This window comes from Corvus cornix, chromosome 7 (genome assembly GCF_000738735.6).
Source record: "Corvus cornix cornix isolate S_Up_H32 chromosome 7, ASM73873v5, whole genome shotgun sequence".
In the NCBI taxonomy this organism is placed as follows: domain Eukaryota; kingdom Metazoa; phylum Chordata; class Aves; order Passeriformes; family Corvidae; genus Corvus; species Corvus cornix.
The window spans coordinates 13,361,315-13,387,609 of NC_046337.1; the positions used below are offsets into that span (position 1 = coordinate 13,361,315).

Consider the following 26,295-nt stretch of genomic DNA (forward strand, 5'->3'; position numbering starts at 1 on the left):
TGGCTTGTGCTCTTGCAGCTGCTGCAGTGCCACTGTGGTCCTGACAGTTGACCACACAAGAATTGCATAACTCATTAGTCTTTATGGCAGTTCCAGCTGAGAAATTAAAAAAAAAAAAAATTAAAAATTGCAATCTAGTGCTGTGCATGTGGCAGGCACCATCATTTTTCCCTCCTTTTTTCTTCCTTTTGTATGTTTTTTAATTACACTTTTGAATGTTCCTTTAGTCTAAGGCTTTAAATTTGGCAAGATATAAAACATGCTCAAAAATAAAACGTTCCAGTTCTTGAAATGACAAGATAAGGGTAATTTTTTCTTAACTGAGTATTAAGTATTTTTGTAGAAAATAATTACTTTCCCCAAGCTCTATTAATTGATATTAATTTTGAGGTGAAATGCCACTATATTACAGAGGAGCGTAGAGACCAAGTATTACTGAACACTTTAGGTGTCTTGAAGAGTTCTAGGACTTAAGGACTTTCCACTCCAAAACTTGAAGATGAGCTACAAGTGTGAGTAACCTCAGGGTGTTTTGCTGGACTTGCTGCAGAAGGTTCTCACCTGTGTTGTTTTTGCCCAGACTGGAGGGAGTTTGATTTGGGGACAGAGCAACAGAACAAAGATCAAAACTCTTGGGTTTTGTTTCTTGATTTGGCCTAGACTTCTGGATCCCTAAAGCACTGTGTTCTCTCTGTGTTGCCAGGGTATCTTATTGTGTAATTGCTGTTAATGAGCAACACTTCAGATGTGACTGTAGAAGTCAGTACACAATGCCTGTGTATTGATGACAGTACTGCATCCGTGGGCCAGCAGGAAATGTTACCTGACCTAGTGCAGCTTGCTGAATGTCTCCACTCATTATTACCTCTGTGCTGAGCCCAGTGGTGATTGCCTGATGGAAGGGCATCTCCCAGAGGTATATCTAATCTTGACAAAGTTATAAAAGCTCCTTTTCCTGCAAGAAATCCAATCCATTTCTGAGCTTACTCTCATTCTGGGCTTTGCTCTTTTTTTTTCCCCTGCAAGGAGATGGAACACATGATTAGGTTATTACAGCTGGCAGCACCAACACACCAAATCCTTGTCTTCAGGATCTAAACATTATCTTGTTTCACAGAGAAGCAATAAAAACATTTCTCTTTCCTTTTGCATTCGTAGTGCAAAGATGTATGTTTTTACATAGCAATTTTGGCTTTCACAGCTTTGACGTGGGGCAAAGGGACAAGCAAGGCATTCTGGGCTGACTCAGAGAGAAGCCCAGGGAGGCTCCTGGCATGCAAAAAATCTTTCCAGTTATATCAAGGAATTTCTCTTTTTTCTTTTGCTACTCCCTCCTGCCCTGAAGACACAGGCACATCCTCAGCAGGTGAGACTGAGCATAGTATCCCCATTGAGTTTCTTGGATTTATATCTGCAGTGTGTCAGACTTGCAATCTGGCAGTTGGCAGAGGAGTTTACTCATCTCCACCTCCTGCTGTCTGGAACAGCCTTATTGGTTCTCCCTGTCATAGTACAGCTTAGCTGCAAGCATGTCTTTGAAAGCAGAAGTTAAATTGCCCTGAACTGTAGTTTTTTACATCTCTGCCATCAGAGAGATCTTGAGGAGGTTTGTGAACACTGCAGTAGATGTCTGTTCATCAAGGCATAGCTGGCTCTCTCATGAAGCTGGCAAAGGAAGCTTTGTATAACCAGAAATCACAAGTCTCCGGTGACTTTCCCAGGCCTGTTGGAGAGACACTCACATAAATCTGACAGTTTGCATTAATTAGGAAAGTGACACACACTCTTAGGAAAACATTGCAGACTTCACCACCATCTTATCCTTACAAATAAAGGCCAAGTCAAGCTAGCAGGAAATGAGCGGGGTGGGCAGGAGAGTTGAGCTACCTCTGAATGTTCTCTCTCTATTCTGAGAAGAATATAAAATATTATGAAAAGAAATGTAGCCCCCCCAGGGCTTTGATTTCCTTTCTTTATGGAGCATCTTAGGCAATACCTAAGGAAAGAGCAGGTCTACAAGGATAGGTGCATGTTTGCAGATGCATGTTTAATTAAACTGTTAACGTACAAGATGTTTGAAGGTATGAAAACACTTCATTAACTGAAAAAACCCCCAGCTCTGACTGAATTTTCTCAGTTTTCTAGGAGCAGTGAGTGTACTCAAATGCTTATCACTTGGGAAGCTGCCTCACATCCACCTTTTCAAAGACTTAGCACAGTGATGGCTGTATCAGTGGCAGCATAGCTTGCTTTACAATACTTGGCTGACAGTCTGTCAAGTTCATAGCACATTTGTGTAGGCAGGGACTGAGAAAAGATCAGTCCCAGAGCAAAATCAAAGCAATAGGAATGTCTATAGGTGGTGGGGTTTTCCTGACTTCTTCCTTATTTTTATCTTTCCTGTAGAATTCCTACACCATGTCACCTTAAGCTTTAATTTTGAACTTCAATCCTAAACTACACCCATCCTAAACTACACACCTCTTCCCTGGACTTACCATCTGTCAAGTCCCACTATTATATGACTTGCACCCAGGTTTCCACCTCCTTCCTCCCCTTTGGCTCCCAGCTAGACCCATATCTCAGTGCCAAGCTGCACCAGGTGCTGTCCCATGGTCTGTGACCCCTTATGCCAGGCAGTCCTGGTGAACCACTGCATTTGCATTTTGTAGCTCCTTATTGGAGGCAGAGATGGAGTGCTGCCTCACAGCAGGGAACGTGTCCTAATTTCTTAGTTTAGACTTAATTCTGTTGCTGAGACAGGTCAACTTGTTTTTTTATCTATACCCTGTATGTTGCTAGAGCTTTGTCTGTGCAGGCTCCCTCCTTAGCTCCAGATGAGACCAGTGATGTGAGAGCATAAGGTGCTTAGAAATGTCCTTCAGGGCCCTGCCTTCAGTAGTGGCTGCCGGAGAGATGCAACTTAGGGTGAGTACACAAGTTGATGTCTTTAGCACGTCCCTCAATATGTCCCCATCACCCACAGTTGCTCAAATAAGGGCACTAGAGTTTATGCCAATCCCTTTTAGTATCCACGATGGATCTGTTGTTCATAAACTTGTTTAATCACTTTTTGAACTTTATTAGGCTGCCTGCCCTGTGGCCTCCTAAGAAAGCAGATTCCAGGAGTTCCCCACTTGCTGTTTTACAGAACTACTTTTTTTTAAATGTGTTTTTAACTACAGTTTTGCTCAGTGCACTGCGTTCTTGTATTACAGGATGCAGTGAAACACATTCATGCTCATCTAGCGCTTTTATAGTGCATTTAGTTACTCATCTAGGACTTTCACTAACTCTAGTATTTTTTCACCTGAAGTGCCCACAGTTTTTTGAGGTGTGGTTTGCACCAAGGTTTCACCACTTCAGTGTAAAGCTTTATGAAGAAAGGAGTCTGAAGCCTGGGTTCTGATGGAGTGTTTTACATAGATGTATCAGGAGGTGATATAAAATGACCCATAACAAGCAGTCATTTACCAATGGGGTTTTGCTCACTATTATATTATGCCTTTTAAATATAATTTCCAGTTTATCATTCCAGTACTTGCAATTGTTAATGCACTACCAGGGGACTATTTGTTCTTGTACAAAATAACTTTAAATTGTTATTGCATTACCAGGAGACTATTTTTCATTGCACAAAATAACATATAACAGGGCAGTCTGCCCTGAAAAAGTGGCTTGTGTTGAAGGAGTAGTGGATAGGTGGCAGGTGTAGATTGTGTGCTGTGATTGTTGTTGGGTAATTAAGATCCCTTTTTTGAGAATGATTGCCATCTGTGTTTCCATCACCATAGCTTGTCTCTCCCCTCATAGTGAGAAGCAGTGACAGCTTCTCACAAGTACAACTTCAGACAACTTGTGCTATGTTTGGAGACTTCGGGAGAGAGTTCAGCACAGTAATGCAATACACCCCCTTTATTTTTAGGGAGAGATTTAGAGGCCATTTTTAAAGATGGCTGGGTTTTGTGTGCAGCTGATTAAAATGCAGGTGGTCTGAGAAGAATACAAGACCTGCAGCATGGCAGAGGTAGCTTGGCATGGAGCCTGCATGTACCTGTGAGCAGTGGAAATATCATTATCCCAGTTTCTGACCCTTTACTTCCCTTGCCCTATACTATCCTCTGTGCCTAGCAGAGAGGCACAGTGTGCTATAGCTGCCAAGCAAGGAACGGCAGCTACTCTCTGCCATTACTGCTCATCCAGTCTTGTGTTTCTCTGAGATGGAAATGCAGCCAAGAGGCTGAATGATGGGAAAAACATGGGAATAAATCCATCCTCAGCCATACACAGGATGGCTTCTAACCCAGTGGAAGGAAAGCATGTTCCCGCATTGAGCCCTGCTGCAGTAGAGGGCAGGCTTATAATGCTACCTGACATAATTCTGGAGTGACACCAGCAGGGCAGGAGTCTCCTGGGATGGCTCCAGTGAACACTGGAGCACCATTATCTGTGTTTGCTTTAGACATAATGTGTCAGGTGAATTTAAGAAAACACCTCTCAAAGTGAGGACTGATGGAGTAATGAGGAGAGAGCTTGTATGGGTAACTCCTGTTTTCTTCTATGGAGTACATTGTTCATAGTTCTGCTGTCACTGCATATTTCTGTTGCTTTTTTGTTGTGTGTTTGGATTCTTTTCTCTTTCCTTGAATGAATTTATTTCTGTAAGTCTAAGGAGCAATTTTAGAATTATACTTTTATTTTATTTTGCCAAATTTCATTTCATTTGAGATGTTTTACAGTTTTCATAGAAAACAAATTTGTCACTCCAAACTAAATAGATCTACTATGTTTTACTGACATGGAAATTATCTTTTCCAGTATACAGGAAGCATGACCAGGGATATTAATGAAGGCACAAAGGACAATTAAATGAAATGTAAATCTAGACAACAGATTTTGAGCCCGGGTTCTGGAATTCATTGCATGCACTGTTATTGGTGGTGCTGTAAGGAAGTCAGTACTGTGAACTGATGTTGCAAGATGTTTACTTGACCTCTGCAATCTGTTGTTTTGGGACTTTTTTTCCCAAAGAACTTCTGGTTTGGAGTAAAGTCGATGATATCTTTTGTTCAACCTGTGAAACCTATGGGATGTGTAAGTGCCCATAGCTCAGTAATGCAGAAATGTTGAGTTCAGGGAGTTCTGCAGTCCATGTAAGAATTTGGAAGTGGATAATTTTATGAGTCACATGTGTGCCAGGACCAAACACATCTTAGTGATACCTCTGGCTTGAGAGACCCAGTTGTATAAACTATTCATACACACAGTTTGAAGAAGGGAAGACTGACAGAATTCTTTCAAGCTATTCCAGCCAACATTCCCTTAATCATGAGCAGTGATAGTCTCTTTTTTTTTTTTTTTTTTTTTTATTGCAGAACTCAGCATATTGTTAACAATAAATAAATAATGGTGATTAGAAACAAACAGCTAATCCATGGTTTGTTACATTAGTGGGTCATTAGCTATGGCAGCAACCTGTCCTCCATTCAAGGAAGAAAGCAGGACTGCTGCTTGAGCAGAAAAGTGTGCCTTCTCCCTCATTAGAGCCACAGCAGGGAGTGTGTTCTCATCACACTTCCATTTGTCTGCTTCTTTTGGCTGTCCTACTTTGAGCATCTTGGGCTCCATTAGACTCAGATTGTCTTAATGACATTATACTGATTTGTCTGTCAAATTTGGGCCAGTGCAGAGAGTGATGTTTTCTGATTTTGCAGAACAGAAGATGTAAATCATAGTGTTGGAAGAGTTCTCATCTGACCTCTTCTACCAAGATGCCACATGAGTGGCATTAGTAAATAGCAGTATTAATTTTCATTGCTATTTACATAGGTTTTGGGGATAAAAAAGCATTTGGGGCTGTAATCTCTCTGTTTTTTGTGTGTTTTCAGTTCATTTGACCCCTGTTTTAGGGAAGAAAGTAGGTTTATAGCAAGGCACTTGCAGAAAATCAGATGGGATGGAACCCCTATGCTTAGATTTTGTTTTGATTGGTTTGACCTGTCCAGGAAAACAAAGGTGTTAGGAAGCTATACACAAAATAATCAATGGCATAACTTAATCATATAAGTAATTAGGAGAAAAGAAAATGCAACTCTATGGTAAAAAAAGACAGGTTTTTACTCTGAATAATTAGATTAGTGATCAGATTCATTGCTTGTAAATCTGAAGTCCGGGAATTTTACCCTCATTGCAGTTTGAAGATAGCCTGTGGAAAATTTGTTTTCACATTTGAAAGTGTGAAGGCAGAGACAGGAGGAATGAAACCACGAGAATCAGCTGAAGGTGGCATTTTGACATTACTTGGTATTCAAACAACAAGGGAACAAAAATCTTCCCTAAGCAAAACATTAAACAAAAATACTCTTACGTGAGCTATCTGGTGTTAAGGGGGGCATAAGAGACACTCTTCTAAGTGTCTCTTACTTTCTTTTGTGGAAAGAACACCCCAAAATGTAGAGGCTAAGCAAGCATACTTTGAGAAAATGTCTCCAGACACTGGGGAAAAAAAGTTGTGTACTTCTTCCACTCACAAGAAGCATCTAAAAGCAATTTAGAATTGTTTACATCATCCCAGCCTGGACTGATCTGGAGAGGAGCAGATCTGACTGGCACTTGTGACAAGTAGCTAGAAAGATGTGGTGACCTGAAAGAAAATAACCCTTTTAAAACCTTCTTTAGAGAAGCTTTTTTGTTATCTGCTTGGCCCAAAAGATTGAGAACAAAAATGAAAAAGCTTTTGAGCCTGAATCTTTTCCAAGTCCTTTTGACAAGAAAAAGACTCAGACTGGTTTAGCCAAGGTGTGTATTCCCACTTGATCTGTCCAAGACTCAAAACAACATCAAGAGCCTTCTTCCTTTACTCTCAAGAGCAGAATTCAGAAGCCCCAGAAGAAATCTTTTTTTTTTTTCAGCATTAGCATTTAGAAAGGTTAACCAATTATCTATGCACTTCCCCTCTAAAGGTAGCTTTCTTCTTTAGCAGAGAAGAAAATTGAGGCATCAGGCTGCAACTGACATAAATTTTGCCTGAAACTGGTATGGCCCTTTAGATTGATTTAAATGTACCCCTCTAAAACCAATGGCCAAGTTCTTGTAGCCACAAAAAAGCACCATAAGAGTGTTTCCTCTCAGCTGAACACCTCTGATGTCTTGGACTCCAAGTGTGAGCTCTCTGTAGGTACCTCTTGTGCCTTGCCCTTGTGCTACTAGTGGAAGAATGAAAGTCATCCCTGAGAGGTACCTTTAGTTTTGTGTTACCACAGTTATGGTGATTTAGCAGGAAGATGTGATCCTGTGAATTTTTATGGACCTGCCAAACTGGATGGAAGGTAATGGTATACTCAGGTGGGGTATAATGGGATTTTTGGTGTATTCAGCCAGATAATGGGAGGAAGCTGTGATTTTGCACTGTAACTGGTGAAGTAATAAATGTTGCTATTTCTCCTTTGGTTTTGTGGTTTAGTGTTGAGCTTCTGTATGGATTTTTAATGTACACAGAGGAATGAAAATGCATTGGAACCTTCACTTAGGCTGAGTACCAGGAGGATCTCTCCTAGCACTAGTGCCTGTTTTCTGCTTAGGCAGTACATGGAACCTGTAGGAACATATTTCTCAGTCAAAAGTTCCTGAAATTGGCCAGTGGGTTCCTGAGTTACTTGGGCAATAGACACCGATGTGCACAAACATGCAATGTAGCATGTTTCAATATGTCTCATTTCCCTAGAAAACCAGGTTGTGATTAATGTCTAAAGCCCGCTAGAATCAACAGAGAGAGATGCACTCCATGTGTCCTAGTGCTAAAAGGAAATCTTAATTTAGGCTAAAATGAGATGCAGATGTGCATATTTTCTCACCATGCCAGATACAAAAATGTCTGTCTGTCCCGCTTTCCCTAAATCTTCCACTTCCCCAAAAAGTTTAAAGTGACATGTCTAATTTATAACATGTAGTGATTTCAGTATATTAACATTAATAGCACATGAAAGGTGCTCCCAGTAGTTTAGACTGCAATCAGTAGCCATTTTTTTTTTTTACTTCTTTTTGTTCAGGCTGTCTCATTTAATGTGGTCAAAATGTTCATAGTGACATTTGTTGGTAGGAAGGAAAAGATAATGATTCCTGGCTGTTCTTTTTCTCAATTTTGTGTTACTGAAGCTAGTTAAGGTCTGACAGGTTTGTTTTGCTGATGAGTCCAAGCCTATGATGGGCTGTTTTAAAAAATGACCCGAGATCTGAAAAGTGGATCTGAGAGAAGAGTAACATCAATTTCATGATATGTTTGTTTTAAATACTAACTTTTCCTTCATCTGATGATTCAAATAGTCAGAATCCATAAAGTTATGTATCCATACAGATAGAGTTCTCTCTTTTTGGGAAAGTATGTGTTTGCCTATTTTTGAAGTCATGTAAATATTCTTTCCTCCTTTTAGGAGGAAAAGAGTGGAATTTGGCTGCAATTCACTTTTTGGGCTACATGAATATTGTCAGGCCTGGTACAAGACAAAGTAATGTTGGTTACTCTTCTCCTTTTAGCTAAAGGCTTTCTGTTCATTAGCATTTTTTTGCTTCCCATTGTCACCATGATTTCAAAGTCTTGGATTTTATCCACATGATACTACTTTGGGGCGTGACAGAAGTTTAGGGGCTGTTTCCCAGAGAGAAATCTGTATGATTGAATGCTAAGGCAGCAGCAGAGGGTGGAATTCTAGGACAAGTTGTCTTCTAAAGTTGTCTTCTAGGCTCAGTTTCATCTCCCTTTGGCTTTTTCTCTGGCTACACAAAGTCAGTTTGATCCATTTGTTTTGCCCCTCTAATATCTGCCATCGAACTGGGAAAGGCTCTCCTTCAATGAGCATTTTTTTAGGTCCTGCTTTGGGGTCCTGTTTTCCAGAGCCTCCATGTTCAAAGAAGTGGCAGCTTTCTAGGTCGCTTCCCTCCCAGTGCACACTTATGTTCTGGATTCGGACAAAGAGATTGTGTTGCATTTTGTATACTACCTCTGTGAGACATTCTAGGACCACTAGTCAATCTGCAGAACATTAAAAGTACCTACTTAATAGCGGCAGAATTTTACTGAGTGAATAATTACATCCTGTTAGTGCTGAAGTAATCACCTCAGATACAACCAATGCCTCCAGAGGGAGATATGTTCTTTCCAAAATGCTACCCTGGACAGTTCATTTTACTCCCGTACAAAGCTCCAGGATCTGTCTGACCATATTGTACTACAGGTTGTCATGTTTTCAGAGGATGAAATTTATGTTCCATGAAATATGCCATTGCCAAAATTAATAGGTAAATGAACAAAGTGAAACAGACCATTAGAACAATTGTAATATCATAGTTGCTGGGTTGTGGCACAAAAGCAGAAACTAATGGGTAAACATAACCATATTATAGCGACAGGAGCCATCAGAGTGCAGTACACAACTGTGGTTACACAATGGAAGGCACTCGACCGTTGTGAAATATGATCTAGCAGTCAGGCCAGTTGCAGGTAATCTTGCTTGGAACAATGCTTCCCTTGGCTAGTTTGTTTTAGCTGATGGGAAATTATAAATATCAGCTATTTCACTCCTATTTTACTGGAATTTAATTTCAATTTCACTTTGATAATTTTCATAATTCTTTTTTTTTTAATATCAGTCTGGACAATGATACTGAGATTTTTGCATAAATTTTCCAAGGCATGACCAGATTGTTCCTGAATATTCATGCATATAGGAATTCAGCCAATGACCTTCAGAGTAAATGTTCACTTTAACACCTTGATGTCTTTGATGCCATTGCCTTTATTTCTGCTCTAAAACAATGCTTCATAATTTTAAGTGAATACTCAAACAATATCTAATCAAGATAAACAGTTCATAGACTGAACTGTGTTTATATAACATGATTAAAAAGCTTTGAACAGCTAACATAATCATAACATTCTATTAATGGACAGCTTGAGAGAAGCTACAGTAACGAGTGATTCAACTGAAAAATTAAAAAGCTCAAAGATATGCAGGATCAGATCCATTGGATTCAGCATATTTATACTGATTTAGGCAAGTAAGGTGGTGGATTAACTCCTGAGTTATTACATCTTTCATTAAATTCCACTTTAGTATAAAACAAACTAAAAAACACAGAAACATTTTAAAAATTCAGGTATTTAGAGGAGCTTAACAGTTGTTAATGCAGTATTTGCATCTAAGCACTTCAGCACTGATAGATTGAAAAAGCCAGCACTCTGTTCTTACAGAGGTGTGCCCTGCAATACTGAGGTAGAGAGGGGTGGAGAAGCATCTTTAAGCCTGGTTACTGGAGTGGTGCAGTATGAATTAGAATACCATCTCTGGCCATTTGCTGGAGCCAGGAGAGGGACTGATGCAGGAGCTCCTCCAGATCACTCTGCCACTCAAGGGTTTACTTATGCAGGAGGACTTTGTCAGTGACTGACTACAGTAGATTCAGAGCTGCTTTATTCTGCTGAAGTGGTTCAGAGTAGTTGGAGCGCAGGAGAGAGCTGAGTGCTCAGCTGTTTAGCTTTCTCTCTCAGAGATTTCACGCCATGCGTATGCAAAAAATAATCAGTTACTTTGGTCTTCACTGAGCAAGGTCTTTCGGAGGAACATGTAGCAGGGAATTGGGTCCTAATAAAAGTCTGTTACGGGGAAGGCCACAGTGGTTCAGAGCCAGCCTGAGCTACAGCCAGCATTGCTAATTGTTCCCTCATGTGGCACACCAACCAGGGGTTTCTCTACACAGCAAAACAAAACTGTGGAGGTGTTATATATGTGTCATACGTGTGATTTAGCATATGTTTCATTAGCACTTAAGTGTTTCCACTGAGCAGTATGTGAATTTACATAACTTCTGCCTCCTGGTCCATTAGTTGTACTTGTGGTTTGACCTTACACTAGCTCCTACTGAACAGATACCCTTTGCTCCTTTCACCCATGGAAGACACAAAGCCGACCGAGGCTTAAAATGCACAAGTAAATCTTGAAATTAGAATCCTCAAAGTCCTGCTTCCATTTATCAAGAGAATGCTGTCTTACTGTTACACCATGCTACTTAAATGTGAGATATTGCTATGATGAGTGTAACCTATGACAAAAAAAGTGAAAACCTGAATAGGCTAAATGCAGAATTAGGTGACTAGTTGAGTGATAATATATTGCCTAACCTAATGAAAAGACATTACCTTTGAATAATGGACCACATCGTAGATTAAATTATCCCAAGGCAAGGTAGTAGGTGCTTCATGCAGACAAGGTCAATTACCTTATCCGGAAGAGCCTGTTTGAAGTGTATTATGAATAATTCACAGACATAGAAATTAGCTTTGAAAAAGTGTCCCAGCTATAATGTGGTGAAAGCATTCAATTTCTTTTTTAATGTATTTAAGATAACACCCAAAGGACAATTATGGCTGCTTAACTGTAAGACTGCTTAAATGACAAGGAATGACAGTTGTGTGGTCAAATTCACATTAATGCATTATGCAAAGGGAAGCATCTCCACCATAGTGCAATCCTGTCAGGACACAAGTAACAGATTTCAAACCTCATACTGTATTTTTAAATGCTGAATGAAATTTGATCAAAGACTGATAAATTTATTAACTTTTCTCAATGGAGAAGACACAGTTGCTGCTGTACTAGCTTTGTTTACTCTTGTTGTTCAGGCCCATTAGTTCTTTGACTTTCTGATATGAAAACGAAGGTTCAGAGTGATTAAATCACTTGTATGATTTTGGAGAGTGTGACAAATACAAGGGTAGAACCAAAACATTTAATTTTCCATCTTTAATCAGAAGACCAGTCTTCCGCTATAAGCACTAAATTGCGCTGTTTCCAAGACAGTATTGTTCCAATCTAGAACTATTTGGCATTAGAGTTAAAATGATGGCAGTAGCCATGGTAGCAGAATGCATACTCACTTGACATATGGTGACCTTAGGTGTGAATTAGAAATGCAATAAACCTCTAAGTCTGGGGAATAACGTGCACTCTCAGCATATTTTGATTCCACAGGCAAAACAATAACCTTAGCTTTCTCTCTTTGACTTTGCAATAAGTGGTAACGGCCAGGGGAAATCCCTCAGGGGCTGCAGTTTTCTAAGATGCCTGGCAAGAAGATGGCTAATTCATCAGGTACCTCCGTTTAAGTGTTGAAATGTAATAGTGACATTTCATGGCCTCTGAGTTTACCAGCTTTATTTGCTTGAAAGGGAGAGTTCAGCAGAATTTTAGAGGGTGCTATGGAATGGTGTATCTAATGAGGCGTATAGCCATCCCAGTCCTGTTTCCATTCACCTCAATGTCAAGAATCCCATTTAGTTCAGCAGGAGCAGGTCTGGGACCCTGGCACTTTCAAAGGATGGTTTGAATAAAGAGGGATAAAAATTTGACACAAAGTCCAGTTATAAAACAAGCTGTTAAAATATGTGATGAAGTAGAAAACCACCAGAAAGAGACAGGAATGGAAACTTCCATTAAAGCAGACACACTGAAAAGTGTTGGGTTTTTGCATGTAGTTAGTTTTTTTTGTATTCTCCATCATCCATCTTTTCTCCAAGGATCAATTCTCCAAAACAAGCTCAAGAATTTCCTTTCTTTCCCACTTCACACAGTCATTGGCCTCCACCCCTGTGTTTTCTGGGAGGACTTGATAAAGACTAATCTGAGTCTAAGAGACGTGCAAGCTGATGTTCTTATTTGCATGCAGGAATGTGAACAGATGTTTACATAGTAGTGTTAAGTAGGACAGCTGTTTGGGAGTCATTTATGTATTCCATTTAAAATCAAAGCTTTATGGTTAAAACTTTTACTCACAGTGTGGAAAAGAAGCCTAAATTCAGACAAATGCATTTCTTCCTGTGCTAGAGGGTGGCTTCCTTTATACACATCAGTGTTCTGTATCTCTGCATTTACAGCATCATACAGATACCTCTTACCTAAATCTCTGGGCAAATGCACCTTACTGTGGCCAGTTGCCTGTGGGTGGAAGAAAATACATGGCACAACATCAACATTACTAAATGCTATTTGACTGAGGGAAGAAAAAAAACACTTAGTGAGGGGAGGGAAGTTGTCACTTTTCTTTGCAGGAGATTGCTTATTGCTGATTGTTTCTGCAGTCTGTTCTCTAATGAACCATGCATCAGGCTAATATTTGCCTTTGCATTTGTTCTGCTCTTCAGATGGGAGAAAATCCTTAAGTGTGTTACAACCATAAATATGTAACTTGTATTTATTAATTTCTTAACATAAATCTGCCTAGAAAAACTTCCATTATGGAGGTGTATATTTGCATGCAGCATATGTATAGAGAAAAGAGGTTGGAGGGAGGGGCTCTCATATATTTTTAAAATAAATTTGCCCCTCAGGGGTTTATGTTTTGAATATGAGGCTCGGGTTTGATCTTGTCCATGACTTCATTCTACCTGATGCCTGTGACCCTGGGGCTCCATGTCCAGAAAAGAATGCAGGCAAATGGTGTAGGCAGTTAAATGGAAGTAATTGAGCCCTGTTTTTGCATGAGTTTGGAGAACTCTAATGACATGTATTAATGTATACCTGTCAAAATCCTACACGAGTGTGAGAGAAAAACTTACCTGCCTCAGTTGTATTATTTCCACCCAAACACCACTATCTGATAGAGCTGCCTGCATCTCTTCAAGCCAGTAGGTGACAGGATTTGTAGTAAGTTATACAGGGCTAGAGGAAAGTACACTCAATTAAGGAGCCTTACTGCTGGAAGGAAAGGTGGTGATGATGGATGTGACGATCTTACGGACTTTTGATTCACAGCCTTGCTGCAGCCCACAGAAAGGTTTGTCTCACCAGCTGTGATGAAAGGCCTATGGTAGAGAGTTATTTTATATGTAAAGATCTTGATTCTCACTTTGTGATGCTTGTAGATTGACAGAATGGCTTCAGGGCTGGTTCTTTCTCTCGTCCTTAAATACAGGAGACACACAGGCCTGTTCAGCTTTGGGAAAGAGAGGAAGGACTAGGGCTTCTCATGGTTGCATGGTTGTCATTCTTCTGCAGTCTCTGACCATTCCAGTATTCACTGCAGTGCTAAAGTACAGCTCAGTTCTTCCTTCAGCTCCAGGAGCAGAAAACTCTCTTCAGCTGCATAATAATCTCTGTTAGTGACAGTAGAGCTACAGAGCAGAGCTGAGCAGTTCATATTCTATCCACTACGGTCTGTGCTGGAATGTAAATACACACCCATGTTTGTTATAACTGTATAGAGAGATATACAGGAACCTGAGACCAATTAAACAGCAAAAAATAGAAGATCTATTTGAAAGATGTAAACTTGTTGCTAACAGGGTGAAGAAAAAAGCTGCAAATTGGTTAAGCAATTCCACAGAGAAGACAGATTGTTGTCATCCTGACCTTTAAAGCTGGTCAGGATATATCAACAGAAGCATCTTCTGAGTACAGAGTTTTATGATTTTTTTTCATTTACATTCTCTTGTTTTTCTCTTTACATGCTGGCTTGGAGCCAGTTCATTTCATGGTCTTGCCTGTACATATGTTCTGCTACAGCTGCATTTTTCCAAAGTGCCCAATCTCACAGCACTCCAGCCTTCCTTAGGATGACAAATGGTGCCCCTGCTGCTCTGACCAACAGAACTGTAATTGCAGCCTGAGACAGGGACAGCTGAACTAACGCCATGCTGCAGTTTGGTTATTATCCTTAAGCTGAAATCTGACTGCATGTGTTTATCGTAGCTGAATTTCTGATTCCACCACTTAAGACATTAACTGCTAACATTAATTGTAACATTGAGGAAAGCAGAATTGCTCTGCAGTTGAAAGTAGTGTCAAATCAGCAGTTATTTATTTACCATTGCATGCTCTTCCCAGGGACTTTACTGCTTTTTTCACCATTAAAAAACAAACAAAAAACCAAACAAACAAAAAATCCAAACCAAAGCAAAAGAAACAAAAGCCCCACACTTAGGGCTTTTTATTTACAATTGCATGGGGAGAGGCACTGGACTTCCCTCTCACCCAAGATGCTCATTTACCCAAGTAGTATTAAAGGAAACTTAAGATGAGGAACTTGAGATGAGATCTCATTTTCTAAAGGTGTCTTTCTAAAACAGAAACACCATCCCAATAATATCTCAGAGTGCTACTATCAGTTTTATGAAAATCCTCTAATTTATTTAATTAGGGATTGCAGCTTCAAAGGGATTAGCAATATGTTATTATCTCTTCTAAATTATGTTCTGTTAAGACCGTTTTTCTATTTTTACTCCAGTTCAGATATTCAGCGTATTTACTGATGATATTTTCTGATTTCTTTAAGATCAATCTGAGCCATGAAATTCAGTAGTTATTATCAGCCACTTACAGGAACCAGTCGATGGTTGTATTCCAAAAAGGCACACTGTGGAAATTACATTGTCCTAATGACTTTCTGGTCAGTTCACCCCACGTAAATAGATGTGATTCTCTAACTGTCAGTTTTGCTGTATTAACCTGGGAGCTGAAGGACAAGGTGTGTTCTCGTTGCTTCATGAATCAATAGTGCTAATAAAGATTCTCTATACCTGAATCTAGATTTTATTATTCCTAGAAGCTGCCATTGCAAGTGCAATGGGAACAAAATTAATCTGTCTTTTGTGGAGGCTTGTCAAATCTGAAGACAGTCCATTTGAGCTACTAGTGACTGTGTTGGTGCAATGTGAGCAGGGGTAAAAAAAACTAATAATAAGGATCCTTTTCTCATTATTAATGCTGGTAGTTAAAACTGCATATACAGGAAACAGTTCTGTTGAGTACAGTAATTCCATTTTTACTCAGACACTTTTCAAAATAAAGGAGGGCAGAAGAACTGTTATTAGTGTATGTAGTTTCTCCCAAAGGACCAAGCAAAGATTGCTTTCCACAGCATGTTTTTCTGTAACTCATCCTGTCTCCTATTAAATGTCCCAAATGTCCCCATTTTATCTATTTTCTTTTTCCAGTTTATCAAGTTGCATTTCATTGTGGGCATAGTCCAGCCAACTGTCCATGATTTCTAGCAAGAATTGGATTAATCCTTGTATTAATTCAACTCAGCTTTACTCCAGCTGGCTTGTGTTCATGAACGAGCAACCTGCTCTGAGTTATACCCTGAACTTCAGACCACCATTAGGTCAAGCTGAGCCCTGAGGTTCTTTGGGCTTTCTTGCTGAAGGCTGAGGCTGGTAGGCAGGTGAGAGCACCTGAGCCTGGGAGCTGTGCAGAGCTGGGGACTCCATTGTTGCACCACGTGGAGTGCATGAGGTGCAAAGTGCTGCAGTTAAGGTTGTCCCTCTGTTACTCTTCATCCATGCCCTATCCCAAGGGTTTGAGCTGTCACGATGGATAATTCAAGAGTAAATGGATCAAATATGTAACTAATTTTTCTTTTTTACCCTCTGTAAAAATAGATCCTTCAGGCCTATATATCGTTTGCTGCATACCTGCAGATGGTGCTTTGCCTGACCCAGTAACAGCCACAGTTTTTCTAAGGAATTCTTACGTCCTGAATCTGTTTCAGAACAATTAGAAGCAGCAGGCTGGACTAAGCTGTCTCCAGAGATCTTCTCCAGTCTCAACTGTTCTGTGTTCCTGTGAACAGCCTGATGCTCAGTGAGTGCAAGTCAGCATGGCTACCTTGATTTCACTGGAGCTGGATGCTTCTATACTGGTTGCTGAATCAGTCCTTTATTATTCCTGGAAAATAATAGTAAATGAATGAGAGACAAAGTGTTTCTTCCTGGAGGTCTTTCCTGGGACAGTTACTTATAAAGTAGCTCTACTGTTCTGTAAAAGTTCTCTCACTTCAACATTTCCATGAATAATAGTTGAATACTAAGTTTTCTTGTGGTGAAATGATTGGTTTATGGTTTGATGCACCATTCATAGTCATTGATGCTTCAACTATTCCCCTCTGTCCTCTGCAATCTTATTTCTAGGCTCTGAAAGTGCTTTCATCTATGAAAACTTAAATAGCATTTAAGAACAAAAACTGCTGTGATAAACTACTACTCTCACCTTGCAGTATTTTATAAGGTGCATTTGTTCAGCGCTCTCTCTTTTCCCTGTGGTCCTTTCACATCCATTATAAAATGCTTTAAAAAAAAAGCTCGGAAGAGCATATGATGTGTCTAAACCTATAAACTCACTCATCTCTTCCATGCTTTCCTCCATTCCACGTGGGCACCTCAACCAGTTAGCCCATAAGATAACATGGATAAGACTTCAGTAGGACACAGAGAGAGTGGGCTGTGTCACTCTCTGACTACAGGGTGGCTGCAAATGTCACTCCTGTTGTCTGCCTCAGGTCCTAGAGAGCCACTGAGGAGTGTTGGTCTGCTGCAGGTGCGGAGAAACCCAAAATCACATGTGATCATTCAGTGTTCCATAGCACTTTCCCAAGAACTGGAATTATGTAATCTGGTTTATCTTCTCTTTATGAATCTATTAATTCAGCACTTGCTACTATTTATTCTCACTAACCATTTTTATACTTCTGCAGAAGAACTGATTAAGAATGAGAGACCATTTCCTGGGCACTGTATTGAGCCACCTCACGAGGTGGTGTTCCTCTGGAAATGGGTAGGGGATACTCATAATGAGGATGGGAATAAACACGTAAGAGCTGGTTGAGCAGTGTGAGGGCAGGAAATGATGGGTACATCTTATTGCCATTATTCCTACTGGCTGTACCTATGACTTAGGGGAAAAAGTCCAGACATCTGCAGAGCAGGAGCTGCTCCTCTGGCCCAGGCAGGGTTGTGTTGGAGCCCACTGTGGCTTAACCATGGTCGTTATTCACTTGCAATTGAATCCAGGGCACTGATGGGTTTCTGGTCCCAGTAGAGAGTAAGGATGTGGCAGGGCATGCATCAATGTCATAGCCTTATCTGTTAAGGCAGTGTCAGGCTTGTTTATCTGAATTTACCTGGAGGATTTAGGCTAAACAGAGAAAATGGGAAAAGGGGAATGAGGAAGAGGAAAAGGAGTTGAAAGCAAGAGGGACAGTTTTGAAGTGAAGGTGAGCTGGAATGCAGAAAATAAAGGAAATGAGATCAATTTTTTGTTCCAGCAGGGTAGGATATGCAGTTGATGTTCAGCAAAACAGCTGAGGATTCAAAGCTGCCATTTCCTGTTTTGTCATGTGTCCTTAAAAGCCGTAATCTTCTTTGAGTTGTTTGTTATTGCTTTTCCTTCCCAACCTGCATGCCTTCAGCTGTTCACATAGTTTCTGTTGTTGGCTGGAGTCCCACTTGCATCTTTCAGGAATTTGTCACTTGGCCAGAAATTTATTGAGAAAACAACCCAGCCTGGCCTAGCAGAGGAGAATGCAAGTACTCATAATATTTTCAGCCTTCTCAGGCCTTCAACAGGGACATTCATGAGGCATAAAATTTTAGTTTGGATGTTGGTTTAATGTTCCTCAGGATCTAAAAGTGTTTGGGTTTGAAATCCTTATGCTCATCCTCAAATCTGTCTCTCGAAGGTTTGATGATGATTTTGCTTTTGCTGAGACACAGCTACTCCAGCAGAAACAGCTACTTAAGAGGGAGAGTGGTTTCTCTGCTTAAGAGAAGCAGAAAAATGCTACCACGTGGGGTTTTTTTTGTTTTGGGTTTTTTTTAAGCAATTACTTCAGCCTGGGACTCTGTGAAAGCAGTGCACCTTGGCAGCAAAGCTGTAGAACAAGAAACAATCAGCAAAGTACTGCCTTTTTTCCCCTTTTCCTAACCACACTTAACACAGTAATTTTAGAATGAGGAGCAAACTTTGTGGTCTTGCGTGTTGGGTAGTTCCACTGGCATTAGCAGGACTACTTCACTTTTGGATAGCTGACTTGAGTAATGACAGATCCTGACCAGAAATTTTAATCAAATTCAGTGAGATTCTTAGTGATGCTGGCTAGCACAGTTGGTACTCAATACAAAGAGTGACTGTCTTGCTGCAGTGTTTGACCACCTGTGATTTCCAACGCAACCATGTTTCTCACTCTGAAAATTAGGGCAGTGGTATGTGGGTTACAGTTTCAAGAAAGAGAAAGGACTATAAAACTGGTACAATTGCCATGGGGAAGGTTTTAGGTCAAGGAAGGAAGTATTATATAATGATTATGGCTGTACTGGAAAAAGATGAGACAGGCATAACACAGGTGTGCATCCACATGGAAGCAGAGTAGTGTGGTAAGAAACCAACTGGGCGGCTTGGTGGCTCACTGAGTAAATAATGTTCAAAGGAACCATGTCATCGGGAATTCTCATTTTTTCCTGGTCCATATTACATTACTTTTTTCCAAGGTAACCCAATCTTGACTTAAAAGCAGGGTGTTTGTGAGGTGCAGAGAGCCTGCCATCTCAGGGGGTAGGTATTGCTTCCACAGGGTGGGGGCAGAGCCACGAGACCCTTGCCGACGGTTTTAAACCAAAGGCAACATTTCCACTGTTAAATCTCAGCATCCACTTCAAAGAACGGGCAGCACGTTGTGGTTAATGCAGCACAGCCTGAGCTCACCCCACTTTGTGTTATCAGTTTATTTTCCGTGTGGTGGGAGCTGTTGTTTAAACCGAAGCACATTCTGAGTCATTAGTACCGCGGACTTCTTCACTGAACAAATAGCTTCTAAGAAGGTATTAATTATGTGTTTTCAACTAAGAGTGGAATATTTCTCCAATTTGTCCTCTTTTTTTTTTTTTTCCCGGAGTTATTTTAAATACTTTTTATTTGATTTATCAAAACTGTAATTTTTTTTCCCTGTTGAAAGGCCGAATGGGAAGAATTTGGTTTTATGTTAATTTAATGTTAAAAATTCCAATATAAAAGGCTATAAAAGTGTTGTGATGGGAAAAAAATCAAGCATGGGCAAGCAAAATCTTGGTAAACCCTTGCAAAAACTATTGAGTCAGTTTTCCCTTCTCACTCTCCTACTGCTTTCTCCATTTATTCAACAGCCTTTTTAAAAATGATTATCTGAGATGATAATTTGTACTCTGGATTAGCCTCTGAATTCAGTTATTCAGTTTGAAATTGCCTCATAAGTGTGTGTATATTACAGACATATGTATGAAAAAAACCTGCTAACTGCTTGTTTCACATATTGTTCAATGTATCAGATGAGCCATTTGCAGGATTTGATATTGTTGAGGTGGCTAGTGCAAACAGATATTTTATAGTTTTGAGTCAGCTTTCAAAGAATTGGCTTTGATTGCTCTATGCAATTCTACAATCAGTATTTTCCTAATTTTCACTACTTCTTGACGTATGAATCTTTCCTTTTAAGAGAAAAAAGCATAGATGTAAATTATTTACACTTGCATTAGTAAAATTTATAGATGTAAGATTTTACAAATTCAGTTCCGCTTAACTTGGTTTGAATTTAGGGGAAAAAAATGAATGTGAAGATTGCCAAGAGAATGTTGTTTGAATACAGCATGCTTTTAGTGTTTCAACAGACAAATGCAAATAAATTGACCTGATGTGGTGGTGGAAAAGACCTTTAACTGACCTGTTTCAATAGCTTGGGTACCCCAAAAACCTTGACTCTCTTAGGAGTATGTAAGTACTGTGTCAGACTTTAGGTTAATACAGCACAAGAGTTTAACACGGGATCCAATTTATCTTACTATGTTTCCATAATTAGATTTTTGTTTGTTGCCATAGCAAGAATAAACTTGACAAATCATGCAGGCAAATCTTGGCAAATATTTTAAATATAATACTTTAAAAAATGCATGGCTTTGTTTTAACTCACGCTGTATAAACATAAAGACTTTCTCAGTACTAAGACTTTCTGCCTCTATAAAGGCAAACTGAGTCCACAGAAGTTGCTTGGAATTTATACACACAGTGATATGCATATAATGTGTATAAATGCTGTTGGAAAGTGCTGCTTCTGCCTCTCCTTCAGCTTCTGAGTGCCTATGCAAATAATTTTTGAAAAAATGTCATTTAAAACATGAGCAAGCCTAAACCTTTGAAAATAACCTGTATTGCTACAAATGTCAATGCCTCCTAATACGGAAAATGAGAGAACTGTCAGTATGAGGGAGATTTAAGAAGACAGCTATTTTTTTTTGAGCTGGTAGAAGGACACCAAATACATGTTCAACCATTTTTGTCCCTAGAAGAGGCAGATATGCAGTGCAGGTGAATTTGATCTCAATCTGTGTCTCCCAAGGATCACAGGAAACTGATTCCACGTGTCTTTTATCTCTTCATAGTCCTCAGCCTCTGTGCTGGTGAAGCGTGCAGTCAGGGCCAGCCTTGCTGCTGCTGAGGCAGATTCCATACAGGCAGCTACCAATGAACAGCTGAAATGAGCACAGTGGTGGAGCAGATATGGGAAATCTGCTGGAGAACTGACAGCAGAGAGCAGCCTGACCCTCCCTGCCTTGCTGGATGGAAGCAGACTGAGTTCTTGTCCATATATTGCAGTATTGTATATGTCAGGATTTCCAGAGCCTTACTTGGCTTTTTGGATGGACACACCCAGCTGTTGAATAGGCCAATAGAGAATCCACAGAAGATGATATCTCTTATTCTTTCTTTTCAGAAGATCTGTGACAGCCATACCTTCTGCAGTCTGTGCCTGACAGCATAAAGGAGTACTTGGTTTGATATAAAATTTGGTCTGCCTGCTCAGTTCTTTTATATTGTTTTATAATTCATTGTAATTATAATATTTTATTATTTTGTAGTATTATATTATGCTTACGTTATATTTATTATAATACTATATTAAATTATGGTAAAAAACAGTGGTGTAAACACCACAGCTGTTTGTAGAGGCTTCCAGACAGCACTGTCACCCTGTTCTCTGACGGAAATAAAACAAAAAATTTGCCTTTTTTGAAGATTTTGTTATCAAAATTGAAACCTTCCAAAGGCAGCTTAAGCAGTGCAGAAGGAAATCACTGGAAAGAAAGTGGTCACTGTTCGGTTATTGGTGAATTTATTCACTTGGGACTTGTTTGTTTTGCTTGGTTTGGGATATTTTTTCACGCATGTTCTCCTTCAAAACCATAGCACAGAGTTCAAAGACAACCTTAAAAAACTTTTCTTACAGGGGATTTTTTTTCCCTTATAAATAGAAGAAAATAGATGGAAAAGAATACTTTTAGTTGTGCAGTAGGCTTTTGACAACCTTTTTTACTGAACAATGCATTGCTAGGAACAGTGCAAGAATGAAGAATTAATAGCACTTCTTATTAATGGACTTTTTAGCTTAGAAATATTAAAGTAGAACTCTACTGACTTATGTTACCATAAGGTTATGGGGTCATTTTAAATCCTTGCTTAATGTCATTGATTTGGTCTGTGGCTTCACCACAGAAGGGAAATTAATTCATTTTGAGGTGGTGGAGAATTGATAATGCTTTGAAAAAACTGTAAACACCATGATTACAAAAGTGAAGATACTGCAACAAATCTACAGACTTAGAAGAAAGGATCTTAATCAACACAAGCTGGCCAAACTCAATCTCAGTGCAAGACATCCTCCAGCTCTTCCAAGGTATAATGGTGTAAACTTTCTGGAAAGAACTCAGATTGATTGGCATTGTTTGTGAACTATTACTTTACTTCAACATTACAGGTATATGACATACAATATAAGTTTCAGAATTCCTAAACTCTGCAGGTGTTGATGAAGTACTATAGATTTCTAAGAGCTTTGCTGAAAAGCTCTGATTTCTCATGTATTAAAAACTAAGCATGTGGAAAAGAGTTTTGAAGAATCAGGGTATAATTTTCCCTAATACTACAATTGATTTCTAGGGGACTAGTTAGTGAGAAAAACCAACTCATCTTGAGTAAAGGGTGGCAGAACTCTGCCTAATAAATAGAATTTTGAAAAAGATGCTGGTTTTTTATAGCCTGTTCCCTTGATAGTCTAAGATTGTTCCTTATAATGTTGAATGCTCTATTTTTTAGCACTGTATTTAATTTAGTTGTAAATTACTCAAACTGTGGTGCTTCTACCACTTCCCAATCTATACCATAAATCTGAATGTGCATGTGTTTGCTTGGTATTGCTCAATAAAACAAACAACAACAGATCTGAAAAAGACATCAGAAAATTACTTATTCGTAGTACACGTGAAGGATTGCTTATTTCACTGTTATGTTTAAGTATATAATGACTTCTGCCAAAGGAAACTGACACAGATTGTATTTGATTAATGAATACCATTATTTGCTGTTGGCCTGAAAAATTTATCTTTATCTAAATATTTTTTTTTCCAGAATGGGCACTTTTAAAATTAGATTAAGCACTTCTGTATAATATCTATTTCTACTCCTAGACAAATCACCCTTTTATTCAATTAACATTAGTATTCCAAGCTTTACTGAGTAATTTACCAATAATATAGTATAGAATTGTTTCACTGGCTGCAGCAATCAACTTCTGCAAGAAAATCAGCTGAATAGAAAAGAAAGAAAGTATAAATTTGATGACAATAATATGAGGCCTAAAATGAATGTGTAAATTTTTGAGAGATGAATCCTTAGATGTACTTGGATTGTGTTTTTCTAATGAGTACCTTTGGGTATTGGTCAAATTCGTCATGTCTTAATTGTTGGTATCGTGAGAATGGAGTTGCTCTTCCTATTTTTATTTTCCTTTTTTCATGAATTTACAGTTCAGCAGTCTAAGCTTAGAAGAAAAATAAACATGAATTAATTTTGCCAAGTGATTCTAAAACTCATTTTAATTAGTCCCTCACACTCTACAGTTAACCTTGATTGCATTTCATAATTTAGGTTTTCTTCCCTTGTATAATGAGAAATACTCCCTACTAATAATGTTAGTAAAGCAGAAGAGTAAATTGATGCATCTTTCTACATTAGCCATGCAGGTTATTTTTCCAAGCTCCTTTGATCAAAAAGTCTTGCTATGTCAATTTTGTTAAATTTTGCCATCTACCTGTATGTATAACTGATTACATTTCTTGATTTAAGGATTAAGGAGTCAATGAAAAAGTTACCTGAGCTGGAAGACAAAGTCAGTCTTAGAAAATGTTAATCTGTGAATCTCATTACATCAGATTCTGCTTACTCCATCTGACTATTAATACTTAATGCTTGATGCATGATGGATTCTGAAATTTGAACAAAAAACTGTCTCAGTTTATATAAATACATAGATCTTAAAGCTCCTGTAGATAGAAAATAGCTTCACAGAGATAAATTGATTCCCAAGCAGGGAAATATTTTTTCCCACTTGTGCCCTACCTGTTTTAATATCTCATGGAGCTTCGCATTTGCAAATTCCACCCATGGAGAACACATTAAAATTCCTAGTCTTGCTCCCTGAGAAACCGATAGAAATTTTGGTCTTAGTTTTGTGAGGAACTGTGTTAAGTTCATAGTAATAGATCAGTTAGTGTGTTATTTCTGTAGATTTTTGTTCTTTATGTCTGACTCTTAAGTCAGAAATCCTGATCAAGGGCTAGAGGCTCCTGCAAAGCTAGTTGACGCTACAACAGGTCCTTGTCCAATCCTGTGTGGTACAGTACAGTGTGAGTCATGGCAGGAGAACTGTTTTCAGTCTCCTTCAGTGGTCAGATCTGCCCCCCCAGTGTCACACAAAAACCCCTGGACACAGCTGGTGCAGACAGTGATGTTGAGCCATTCCAAAGTCTCTGCAGCTGAAAGGTGCCGAGGTTCTCGTGAGTAACTGGCACATGAGCCCGAAGTGAAACAGTTGCTCCTCAAACCAAATGAGATTACAACAGAACTGTTGCTTTCTCAACATGTATTCCATAAAATGGAACTTGGGGCAAAGTCTGTGGTTTGTTACTTTGCAGTTTGCATCTTGTCTTTCAGTATTGTCTAACATGTCCACCTCCATTCTCTTTTTCATTCTCAGGAGAATCCAATTTGCTTATCAAGTTCTCTTTCTCTCTCTTTTTCTCTTTTCTCTTCCCCCCCCCCCCCCCTTTTTCCCTTTCATCCAGATGGAATGCCATTTGCTTGGTGGGTTGGCCGTGCCAATGAAAAGCATCTTTACTGGGGAGGATCTCTTCCGGGCATTCAACAGTGTGCATGTGGATTGGAAGAAAGTTGTCTGGATATGAGATATTTTTGCAACTGTGATGCAGATAGAGAAGAATGGTAATAATTTTAACGTGTGTATAGCAGTGTCTGTGTGAAGAGCTGGGGGCAGGAAGCAGGGCAAGAAGGCTTAAATATTTCCTGTTTCATAGTTCAGGATGCTTGAATGGCTTGAGTATAATCTGATAAGAATGAAAATGAAGCTAGAATTTGGACTTTCACCTTAAATTTCTTTTTTGAGCCGAAGACATCTGGTTGAAGTAGGTTGCTGGGATGGGTGGTCTTCAAAAAAATCTTTCTTGTTGAATGCCACATCCAGTAATTTTATTTGTTTAAAAGTTTTGGTTGATTCAACTGGAGCATTGCATGAATAAAGGCTCCAGGAGCTTGGTTCATAGGTGTACATTGGAGCAGAAAATTGAGGCCTAGACAGCAAAATTCAGATACAGCTAAACAAGAAATATGTACTGCTAAAAAGTCTCCTATTCTTCTTATGAAACAGTATAATGTGCCTTAACTTACTTTTGCATTGGATCTCAAGCTTTTTAAGGTCAATGGGAAGAGTCGTTTGGCTTCTGTAGGCTTTGATTCAGTCTCCATAGGAAATTCTGGAGTCACAGGATGAATATTTAAAGCCTTCCTTGGGTTCTGACCTTTGTTGTGCTCTGATGCTGCATGAATTTGGGAAGGCCACCTCACAATCTTCTGTCCTTCTCTGCACTCTCGGAGACGCTCCAGCCACCAAGAGCTAGTTGGTGAACTTTCCAATTGTGTTTGAGGGGACTGAAATTTCAGATGAGTGTTGTTGGAAGTACAGTTTGAAACACTGAACATGCATGTGAAAATTCTGCTCACTCACTCTCCCTTCTAGACCACTCAGTGATAGGATCTGCTGCCCTTTATCTGAAAAAAAGATATTTTAACCTCCAGTAGTTCAGAATTTATGAATAATGGAAGCAGACAAGAAATGTCTTGCTGTCATAGGCTGCTGTGTTTGAAACACTGAATTAGCCCTGTGAAACGTTCACTTAAAATGAGTAGAAAGTAATGGTAAGGAGTCTTAAGAACATTAAAAAAAAAAAAATCAGAAATTACTTGTCACTGTAAGTGTTGGACTTTTTGGTTGCTTGATTTCTAGACAGTGTGATTATTTGCTTGGACCCTTTATATCCCTGGGGTCACTATTCACTTTCAAAAATTATAGCTGTAAGGGGATTTCTTCAGGAAG

At 39.3% G+C, this 26,295-nt stretch overlaps 1 protein-coding gene across 1 annotated transcript in view; it reads left to right on the top strand.

The window, feature by feature from the left end:
• CNTNAP5 (contactin associated protein family member 5) overlaps positions 1 to 26,295 on the top strand; it is a 275,472-nt gene that overhangs the window by 196,821 nt on the left and 52,356 nt on the right. The window contains exon 14 of the mRNA XM_039554726.1: positions 24,971 to 25,127. Within this exon, the coding sequence (XP_039410660.1) occupies positions 24,971 to 25,127 (157 nt within the window). The remainder of the gene's footprint in view (positions 1 to 24,970; positions 25,128 to 26,295) is intronic.